This window comes from Amblyomma maculatum, chromosome 9, assembly GCF_055883805.1.
Source record: "Amblyomma maculatum isolate TAMU_Amacu chromosome 9, ASM5588380v1, whole genome shotgun sequence".
NCBI lineage: Eukaryota > Metazoa > Arthropoda > Arachnida > Ixodida > Ixodidae > Amblyomma > Amblyomma maculatum.
Window position 1 is genome coordinate 100,385,839 of NC_139352.1, and position 11,300 is coordinate 100,397,138.

General features: G+C 42.7%; 1 protein-coding gene across 4 annotated transcripts; it reads left to right on the forward strand.

The window, feature by feature from the left end:
- The first annotated feature begins 224 nt into the window (after window positions 1–224).
- LOC146180037 (uncharacterized) lies at window positions 225–11,084 on the forward strand. Of its 4 annotated transcripts, XM_084579398.1 has the most exons (3): window positions 242–744; window positions 1,621–1,665; window positions 6,832–11,084. In XM_084579398.1, the coding sequence occupies exon 3, from the start codon at window positions 10,024–10,026 to the stop codon at window positions 10,534–10,536; it is 513 nt and encodes a 170-aa protein (XP_084435524.1). In that variant the 5' UTR covers window positions 242–744; window positions 1,621–1,665; window positions 6,832–10,023; the 3' UTR covers window positions 10,537–11,084. The 4 variants fall into 4 exon arrangements, 3 of the variants coding, with proteins under 3 accessions (XP_084435523.1, XP_084435524.1, XP_084435525.1); XR_014700782.1 differs by lacking the exon at window positions 1,621–1,665 and having other exon boundaries at window positions 225–744; window positions 10,067–10,203; XM_084579397.1 differs by lacking the exon at window positions 1,621–1,665 and having other exon boundaries at window positions 241–537; window positions 10,067–11,084.
- Window positions 11,085–11,300: the final 216 nt, after the last annotated feature.

Below are 11,300 nucleotides of genomic sequence, written 5' to 3' on the forward strand. Positions count from 1 at the left end.
TTCGCTGAGAGCGTCGTCTGCTCCAGTGCGATACGCGTTCGGATCGTCCGCGGGCAGGATTTGAATTGCGCGCGAACCAGCAGAATGCTCCCATTGGCGCGTGCGGAAACGTCCTCTTCCTCTCGTTTTCAATGTGGTTAAATTCATATTAATCGCTTCAAGGCACAAAGTTACGATTTTGTGCAGTGACATTTGTTTTGTGGTGCTAAATCTCAGGAGAACGATCGGCTAGATACTAAATATGCTGCTAACCTGCTGTGACTTGTGAACACACTCGTCCGCTCGCGGAAACCGCGGTTTGATTGTTGTGGTGTTCTGTGGTGTGTAGTGGGGACTTGTGTTTACACCGATTGTGTTTATATGCGATTTGAATACTTATGCTGCACAATTATTCCGTCGTCACGTACACTGACGACCACAGCACCCGCCTGCGAAGCAAAGACAGCTTCATGACGGTATGCAAGGACGTAATGGAGAGTCGAGCTAGTTGGTGCGACGTTCTAAACAAGACTCAGCGCAACGGTAAAAAAAAAGCAGGTGAGTAGACAGGGTTTTATTGAAGTAACACATATGTACAAAAACGTTCTGTCAACCAAGTGCGCATAAGTTGATAGTCGGCGCTTTCCCTGTCTACTCGCCTGTCTTTTGTCCGTTGCACTGTGTCTTGTGTGAGTTAACTGTCGGGTACGGCTACTCCGCCGTTCGCTCAAACCAACCGTCGATGAACATTATCAAAGGCTTTCGGTAAGTTAATGCTTCGCATAGAAGCCATAGCGAAAGAGACTTGCGAACTGTTCAGTCGTCGCAGTCAAGTCGTCAAGTGCCTACGAGCGGTGACGCATATTTTAGGTGGTGCCGTTGACACTGTGTCGAGCTTTCAACGAATAGTTTGAGTAGCTCGAGCGAAGACATCGAGCTCCTAAGTTGACACGTAATGCTGCTGGGACTGGAGGAAAAGTGTGCCGCGAAAACCATCAAACATGCTAGAGTACAGAGCTTTAAACCCCTCGATTTCACAGAGCTTTAAACCTCTGAATTTCACGCCTTTTTATGCATTTTCTAGCCCTATTGTTGTTGTGATGCCCAATCCATGTCTTGGCTTTCCATGCTTTTGTGAGTGTTGCTTGTCACAACTTAACTTCTGGGCTGTGTTCCGTCTGTGTGCGTGTGTGTGTGTGTGTTGCGGGGGTCTAAAGTGAGATAAGCAAGTTTTGTTCTATTTTATGTGTTTGTGGTCGCAACATTATGTCATGTCTTCCCTGATAATCTTGTAGGTGGCTGCTCCTTGCTGACCTTGAAAAAGAGTTCAATATCGAAAGTATGTTGGTATTCCCGAATTAGCACTGTATGGCCTCTACATATTGTAATGTGTAAGAAAATTAATGTCTTGCATGGTTATTTTTGGCACTTCCCTGAAGCACGAGCCTGCTTGTAATTAGCCTTGTAGAACTCGCCCAAATGGTTTCCACTGTGGGGCATATTTAAAGGGGAAGACTGGCTACTGCCTTATCAAATATTGTAAAACAAACTGTGTCAATCTCATCGTGGGGTTGACAGACATTCCTTCACACCTCATTCTTTTTGCAAAGGGAGCAGAAGCATGACAGTGTGTGCCTTTAGTATTTTGCAGGGGACGGAGCCCTTCTGAAGAGCGAGTGTTGCCAGGTGCCGTCACACTTGACCGTCTATTTCACCTGTGTCCTTGCGGTGGTGCATAAGTGTGATGCCAGTGTGTGCATGTGATGTTCACTCATTGTCTGTGGTGCCCAAACATGGCCTTTTGTCTGCTTTTCTTGTTTGTGAATTCATAATATGCCTAAAATATCTGCAAATATGTAATGGCAGAATGCATCACCAGTGGAATATTTTTTCTCTCTAGTGTCCATAAAATGGACTGTGCTGATTTGCTGTGTGGCATAAGCGGTGGGGCAATTCCAAGACTGTTGTTCATGCTCTTGTTTCGTTGCTTGTTTGTTTAGCCTGAGAGTAGGTCATTGCAAAGGAAATGAGAGGAAAATGGAAACAGCATTTTAGACAGTTAGGAGACATCTGGTGTCTAGATATTTCAATGTTTTTTTAATTCTGGGTCCATAGAATTCTGAGCAGAGCAGCGGGCTTATGTCCTTGGCTGAACTGTTAAACTTGGTGTCTGTGGCCACTTGACTTGGCTGCACTGCTGGAGTTCACTTAGTCATTCTACGCTAATACCCACTGCACCGAGAAGGAGAGGTCACCAAGGGAAGCATTGCGAATGAGCAGGTGACCATAGACCTAACATTTATTTTCCAGTGTCTACTGGAGACAAAGCCACTGCAGGTCTTGCAAACAGGCTAGATATGGAGTTGGACACTGCCCCTAGGATACATGCTTGAGCATAAGGGGATGTTAGTGAGATATAGAGAGAGACAAGTGGTCTTATGGTCCGAACCATGCATCTGTATGGTTCGAAATTGTTAGTTATGCATTCACCAACTTGTGGTCATAATGTAAAAAGTGATGCATGAAGATTTGAGGTCCCAGACCCACGTATTTGTGCGTATCAATTTGTTTTGATGCTTTGGCTATAGAAAATGCTTTTTTTTTTTTCTGCATAAATGATACTTTTTCTCTGAGTGCATTTTCAACTTTAAGGTCGGTTGATTGCTTTGTGGGGTTTAACGTCCCGAAGCGACTCACGCTATGAGAGACGCCGTAGTGGGAGGACTCTGGAAATTTTGACCACCTGGGGTTCTTTAATGTGCACTGACATCACACAGCACATGGGCGCCTTGCTTTTCGCCTCCATCGAAAAGCGGCCGCCGAGGCCGGGATACGGTCCCGTGTCCTTGGGAACAGTAGTCGAGCGCCGTGACCACTGCACCACCCCGGTGGGGCTCAACTTTAAGGTCAAGCACTTACATCAACTTTAAGGTCATGTAAGTGCTTGAATTTAGCAACACATATGCATGATTGAATGGTTTTCTCCCCCCCCCCCCCCCCTTATTATTTTTTTTTTTATTTTTTTTTTCAAACATGCTGTTCCTTTGCAATGAAAAGTATATCCTGGGTACTTGACCACTTTGTTGCTTTTGTTGTGCTTCAATCTCATGCCTCATTTTTGGGTGCACAAGTAGATTTGGACCATGCCACTTGTCTCACATCTTAGTTTATCTGATGCTCATTGCAAAAGCAGAACAAATATATTGTGTGCATGGTTGTGAGAGCATGTGCACATTTTTTCAGGGGCTGATAAGTGCATATGAGTAAATGCTTGCCTTGCTGCATACATGAGAAAGTGCCATATTTGAGTTCTGGCACTCTATGAATGTGTGACGTTTTCATTTACTTCCTAGCTCTAAACCGTTAATAAGAGATCAGGTCACATTTGTGCATAATACCACGGAGCTTTGTATTCTTTACTTATTTTCAAATCGTCATTTAGTCATTTTGCTTAATCATTTCGTTTAATCTCAAATAATCTCAGCGCCATCGAACTGCCGCTTCTGTATTATTCGAGATTGACATAGTCATTTTGGTGCGTTATGTTGAAAGTTTCTGTTAGCTTTCTGTTGCATGGTGCCAAAAACAGCAGGCGTTCAATTCTTCGCCGACCGCCAAGCATGTTTGTTCCCCCCCCCCAATGATAAAATTGTTTAGGTCCTTGTGGTTGAAAATCAGCCCCATGAAAGTTTTGTCTGAAACTTTTCGCTCACTTCCTGGCTAGCAGGCTGTTATCACAACTGTGTGACTGACTGTGATGATGGCGATAACGACTGGGTGTGTGTGGTGACCAACGGAAAAAGTTAGGCGCAGGATTAACCCTGCTAAACTTAAGTAACCGAAGCAAAAGTGGCGTCATGTTTTGCTCGATACGCCTCTCTCCATTTATGCGCAGCAGCCTCCCTGCGTGCTACGTCCACTCGATGATCAGATTCAACCTGTCGTCTTCACAACCTCTGAGACGCAGGCAGTTCATGAGGCGTTTTGGCTGGATTATCCGTGACGACTGCTCCCGTTAAATTGTCGAGAGCTGTTGCAATCCGTTGGCACTGGCTTAGAAGCAGCGGAGGCTATCTAGACAGAGCGAACGCCACGGCTCCAGCATAGTTGCAGTTGTGTGGCGTCATGGTTGTCATCTAGCAGCTAGCACAGAACCAGGTTAAGTGGAGAAATATGGGAGAGGCCTTCGTCCTGCAGTGGGTATAGTCAGGATGATGATGATGATGATGGTTGTCACGTGACTAGGCAGATGCGAGCGCAATTACCTCTGTTTCGGCGGCGGCCGAGTGACGTAGTTGCCACGTAGTTCCTCCTTGGTTCAAGGACAAATGTGCACATCGCGAAGAAGCTGTAGAGGGGTGTAGTAAACGCTACTGCTTTTAAGAAATGAAGTGCAGCCGCACGCAGGGAAAGCCAGTGTGTGTGATTGATATTATGCTGGGCTGAAGGACAGACATTGCAGTGTGTCACTGGGCAATCCTCGACCTCCTTGGGCCTGCCAGATTGTCCCTACCAGACTGCCGAGGGCACAGTCAGGCTTGTCTCACATGTGCCGACCAGACATGGAAACACTCCCCAACACCATTAAGACATCTCTGTACTATTAGGCCACACAGGTTACGTGTTGTAATAGGGGGGGTAATTACTCATTGACATCCACCCAAGCATAGCCACACGGCTACAAAGCAAAGCTGTACAGCTTTCTCAGAAACATCGTAGTTAAAGAGTAATGAGTAATTACTCGCTTATTACAAATCTACTCCGCCTTGGGGGATTCCCTTGGCATATGGTGACATCTGCGTCACGAAAATAAAACTCGGCTCTGTGCGATCTGTAGGATTGGCTGCCGCAAAGTTTGGGAGACAACCTCATGAAAAGTACTGCCCCAATGCCAATAAAAAACTTTCTTCTTCACTGAATTAGCATGAGTGATTTTTGCCTTATCAAAATTCCTGATTAACCTTTGGGAAGAGTCATTTGAATGTTAGGTCATTCTGCTGCTCTTCATATAACTGGCTGAAACGCGCAGCGTAGTTTCATTTTTATGACACAGATGACACTACACGCTATGACACTAACACTTAACCTGTGTGGCCTAGCCGTACATGTCCAGAACTGTCCTACTGGTGGTGTGTTAGTTTCCGCCATCGAGTCGGCTGACCCTTGATGGGAGCAGATAGTGTGGCAGAGCACTGTGTGTCAGCGCACCCCAAACTAGGTGTCGGTGGGTGTAGGGTGGTCGAAATTTCCGGAGCCCTCTACTATGCCGACTCTCATAGCCTGAGTCGCTTTAGGGCGTTAGGGCGTTAAACCCCTGAAACCAAACCATGCCATCATTTCACTGGTCACCGCGCACTTATGATCACCATCATCACAGTGATAGTAGCAAATTACTAAGGCTTTTGCAGGAGTATTTTGCAATTATTGAGTGTATATGTTGTATAGAATACTGCATTATAAGTCCATATGAACTGCATTTCTGAATAGCATGAGCCTTTAAGGTAACCTAATAAAATGAGTGAACCGGTGCATCATAGTAGTTAATGAAGGAACAGCTCTGAATGTAGTGGTCTAGGCACAGAATGGAAGAGTGTAAGAGACTAACGAATGTCGAAGCATTTCACTGTGGACTACATGAAGTTCAGGCTTATATCTCAGTACTAGTTTTCTCTCATTGTCAGCCATCATCTTTCGACCTGTTTTTCTGCTTCGTCATTAGAAAACCTGTGCATTTTATGAAATGCAAAACAGTACAAAACAAAAAGACATACCAAGACATGCACAAATGCAGCAGTTGTAAATGTGCTGCCTTGTCTAATTGGTTTTGGGTTGTTTTAATGCCACGAAAAGTAGCGACTCATTCGGCATTGTTTAGTTAATCTGTACCAGTTAGCATTGGTCCGACTAGCTATTGGCTTTGGGTTTAAAATTCTAGCAGCTAAATTTGCCTACCTGTGACCATGATGCATGAATAATTAGTGGAAAAACCAGATTTCTAGGCCTGCCCATTAGCAAGATCAATTCAGTCAAGCAGAATTTGTAGCCTCAGTATTGTTGCTGAAATGAACACAATGAAAAATGGGGTTGTACAGTATTTTAGATGGCACTGCTAAAGTTTGGCAACATATGTACTGACATGGTCGTTGTCTTGGTGCTTGGTGAGCGCTGTTAGGAATACTGGGTGCATTTGTTTTATTTGCTGCCATCAAGTTTGGTTTCAAGGGCTGCTGCTTTCACATGCATCTACTTCTTAGTCAGTATAGAAGGCTACTCATTTACTAGTAGGGACTAGTTAGTTCATCCTTTTAGTGAGTTTCATCTTTCCCTTGCATGCTTTGAGTACTATTGAAGGGCTGTTGTAGCTATTCCTCTATAATGACAATCCGGCTCTGTGGGGCAATTTTTCTTATTTTTTATTTTTCTTTCAACTGCCCGACCTTACGAATGCGACATTTTTCGGCACAGGCAGAGAAACTTCATTTTTCATTTCTTTATCTTGTCCCAAGATAGCTTTTGTGATTTTCTAAAATATTGCCAGTATCATCTATTTATCTTTTAATACTGCTCATATTTTTTTTTTTTTTTCATTTCTTTGGATTGAATATTAAAAAGCTATTTCTCACATCCTGAAGTAATTGCTGCCACTAGACAATACACTGGGCAGATGTCCATGGTGGTCCATGGCTGTAAAAGCTGTAGAATAACTGCAGACTGGGCTAGTTGGTGTTGGTTCATTATGGTGTATTAACAGTGCAAATTATTTTGTGCTGTTAATCCACCATAATGAAGCTGTAAAAGCTTGTTTGCTTGATTCGCTCAGTGTGCCTTAAACGTGCCTTTTCCTTTTTGCAGAACCAGTTTCCCAAGTTGTCAGCAGCCTGATTTGGAAGATCATACATTCCTGTTTCCCAAAAAGCTCCTGTTCATACCGTTCTAGTTTGTGCCTCTCACTGAGCATTTACTGACACCTGGTTACCTTTGAACAGAGTTTGGTTGTGTTAGCTGATATTGCTTCAGGGATGCTTGCGGTCTGTCCGATGAATTTGTGTCTAATTAGCTCAGCATTTGTTTTTTGTTTTTTAACATAGGTGTGTCTTTTATTGCTTCAGGGGTGTTTGCTGTCTGTCTGATGAATTTGTCTAATTAGCTAAGTATTTGTTTTTTGTTTCTTTAACATAGATGTGTCTTTCTCTGCGAGCAGCACGGTTTGTGCTGATGAGAGCCATCAGTCCAGTTTTATTTGCTCTAGATATCGCTGCACTGATCTGTCTGAACACGTTGTAGAGCATTGGTCAATCACAGCAAATGTATAAAACCGAAAAACAGGTCTAACTATAATTTGACTATACCTTGAGGTGTGTAAAAATTGCCATTCTCATTATCCATAAGCAGTATTGCAACCTTCAAAAATACAGCTTTACTTGCAACTTCAAAAAGCTGACATCAATTTAGGAGGCTAGATAAGAGTAGTAGGGATTCCACAGTAAGGAAGATTTAAATGACTGTGCTTCTTGTAGTCTGTGTACTTTTTGCTTTGATGGTGTTTACAGACCACAGTTTTGAATGAGCAGTGCATTTGGTTGCCTTTTTCCAGGCATGTACTACTGTGATGCTTGTTGCTGTCATTACAAGAAAAGAAGGAGAGCTAGAAATGTTCTCAGTGTATGCATCTGGGCAGCATTTTTGAATGAGACCCCCATATTAGGAATATATTTTGCTCTAGGCAATTTTTATGCTTTGTGATAGCTACGTTTAGCATTGGTTTTACACTAGCATAGTTGTGCAATATGCTTAGGTGTAACAGCCAGTCTTTGTAGAAAATTACGCTTCTTGTTTTCTGCTTAATATTAGGAGTGTGCAAATTTTGAAATTTTCAAATGCGAATATAGGAAAAAAATGCCTTCGAATGTTGAATATCTAACCGGTGAAGAATAAAGTTCAAAATTAAACAATAGCAAACATTTCTTGTCTCAGTTATTTCAGAATTCAGATGGTACTTGCAAATAAAATTTAAGTACATTTGCATTGAAAAATTCAGTATAAATTTTGTACAGGATTTTGTGTACACATTTTTTGTATATGATGGAGCTGCGTGAAACCTGATGCTCCTGAATACAGTAAACTCCCTAATTCGGCCTTCAGCTTCAGTGCACAGCCCACGCAGTCAAGCTCTGTAATTGAGCGCGCAGTAAGGGGAAGTCGAAAATTTTTAGTGTATTTAGTAATTTTTTTAATATTCGAAAATTTTGAATAGTATCTTTCAGAATCCAAATCTAATAACAAGCATATTTCATTCGTGTTCGAAATTTAGGATATTCGCAAACTCCTACTTGTTATGCTTTGTTCCTAGGAGCAAGCACAATGTTGAGTATTCCATGCTGCTAGCTTAGGCTACTCTAAAAGAGTTTGTTAGTGTTAATGCTCAGCTTTCTGCTACATTGTGTATTATAGTGCATTACAACGAATGTGAGGGTTTTGTATTGTCTTGAAATGGTTCCTTCCTTGAGCATCACACAGATTGAAGCCCGTTTTGGATTTATCTAGTTATGGCCAACATAAGTACTAAAGTGTTTATGGAGACAGTTGTATCTCGTGCTAGAAAGTACGAAGCTTATTCCTTGATTGACGTCTGCATGTTGAAGATGAAAAATGTTGCATCAGTCTTTTACTTTTTCTTGTTTGTTTGTTTCACATATTTGACTGGTGATATTCACATGTGCCTCTAAAGCTGCGCATTTCATCCATGCCTGTACCGAACTCGGCGGCATCATACATTTGTGTATTTGTTAACCTCACGTGTCTTTCAGTTCTGACTCATCTGGTCACGTGACTTGGTGGCGCGAGTATTGAGCCGAGGAGCCAGAGTTCGATCGCACTTGTGGTAGCCGCATTTTGACAGAAGCGAAAAGCAGGGTGCACATATACAGATGCTGTCAAATGTAAATCGAAGGCTGTATTAGCGAAAAAGTTAAATTTCATATCCCTTATGTCGTAGATCCTTAAAAAAGATATATATGGCCTGAATATATAGTGCACCAATCCATCCCCATTGTTACGTTTTGAATTCAAAGGAATCAAATTTTTTCTACAGAGGCACTTTTCATTTACTCTTGACATTACCTGCACTGTACAATGTCAGTGCACATTAAAGAACCGTGGGTGATCGAAATTTCTGGATCCCTCATCACCTGAATTGCTTTGGGACTTTAAACTGAATTTCAAATGTCTGAGTGGTCTTTATTAATAAGCTATAGGGCATTTTGTATGACTCATTAGGGCTGTAAACGAGAGCTGTTTTAAGCTGCAAAAAAGAAAGTTCACAAATATATGTGTCAAGTTTGACTGCCAGTAATCGTAGAACATCACTCATCTCCCTTCATGTTTGCCATGCAAGATTAAATTAAGCGGGCATTATCATAGATGGTAACTTCATTTATTGCAAATGCAGCTGCAGATGTGAAGTGACTATGTAAAAGTTAATTTGTCATGAATCGGTAATGAGTGAAAATGACCAATGGTTGGTGCAGTGGACACAAGCTGTAAGCGCAAGACCGTTTTTAAATCCTGCACAAAGAAAACAACGTAAATTGTTCAGTTTACTTTAAGATGCACCAATGTGTATAAGACGATATGAATCAAATTAGTTAGCTTACAATATTTTAGTTTGCTTTTCTTAAACCTTGAAACTTTCCAGCACTGACTTTGAATTCAGTTTCTTCAAACAAGGATCCAGTTGTGACAAATGGAAGTTTCGAAAATTGTGCATTCCTTTATAGCTCATGATTAGGGTGTCGCATTCAGAAAAAGTTCAGAAATTTGTTGACAACATTCTTGCACAAGTTGTAATTTGTAACTGAAGAGGGTATTTCCACGTTTTTAAATGTAGTAGTCATTTTAGTACTAGTAGTGATAATAGCAGCGCAGATTTGTTTGGTCACCTGATGTTCTACAAATGTCTTTTAAAAGAAATGCCATGTGTTCCCAGAATTATCGTACTTTGCAAGCATATCTTCCTCTGACATTTCCCCAGTGCCACTTGCTCATATGGTACCCTCTCTTCGTCTTTCTCTTCACGCCTGGACAAAAGATCACTGCTACGTCGACAGTGAGGAAGAAGTCACTCCCGTGGTGAGGCAAGCAGTGCCCAAATCCCGGTTGGGTGCATTCAGAGCGAGGGTGGACGGTAACTCCTTCCAGTGCGACCAGTGCAACTTTTGCAGCCGGAGCCTGATCGTACTCACCGAGCACAAGAAGCTGCTCCACCGGACGTCCGGTCCTCCGCCAGTGCGGTTCGAGTGCCAGGAGTGCCATGCCACCTTCACTCGGCATGACAGGTTGCTGTGCCACCTGCAGAAGCACACGGGCGACGGCACCACCTTCGACTGCTACCTCTGCCCCGGGACGTTCGCGAGTGAGCAAAACTTGGTGCGGCACGTTAAGACGACGCACGGTAGTGTCGAGTCCTTCAGCTGCTACTATTGCAAGAGCACATTTTCACGCAAGGACAACCTCCTTGTGCACATCCGAAGGCACCTGAGCGATGCATCCACATGCTGACATAGTTTTTGTGTCCCTGATGCCCTTCAAGGGATTCCATTGGTACTTGGGCGATGCGTCCAGATGCTGGCGGGGTTTCCATGTCACTTGTCGTAAGTCTGCTGGTGCCATTGAAGGGCAACTATGTTGGCTTTTCATTATTTTGAGTTATCAGTTGCATTACATTCGTCGGTGTGTCCCAATTCCGACACAAGAAATAGGTTTTCGAAATTCCAAGAGGAAATATTTTTTAAAGGAAGGGTCAGCAAATCAAAACCGAAGCTGGTTTCTGGCTAGAAACGAAGTTCCGCGTGACGGAATGGTGACGCTGCATTACAGTATTTGAAAACACTCGCACACTCTTTGGATAATGAAAATAAAGTTTGTAAATCATTATGCCGTGCATACGATGCCTGAGATCGCCTAATGCAGGCCTCGGAATTTCATGATCACTTGGGAAGTGGGCAGTAATACGAGTATATAATGTTTTTGACGTCGCAAACGCAGTGTTGCCCGCAGAAATCATCTGAACTGAGGCTAAAAAAACAGCAGATTTTAAAATCGAGTTGCGTGTGAATGAATTGCCATGCAATGCCTAAATTCGGTAGAATGTGTCAGGGTGGAGAGGAAAATCTACAGTAAAATTTTCATCAGAATATGTGAATGTCGAAAAACCTACGCAGTTGCCCTTTAATTGATTGGTTCATTTATAGGAAAGCACAGATGTAGTATCTGTCACATTTGCTCTCGTTTAACCTTCAACCTTGTTTATTTACAGGGAATTG

Bases quoted from the DNA above. Each gene is read 5' to 3' on its own strand.
- LOC146180037 (XM_084579397.1), top strand. From the start codon at position 378: ATGCTGCACAATTATTCCGTCGTCACGTACACTGACGACCACAGCACC. The intron at 538-10,066 runs GTGAGTAGACAG...CCTGGACAAAAG, and splicing joins CAACGGTAAAAAAAAAGCAG to ATCACTGCTACGTCGACAGT.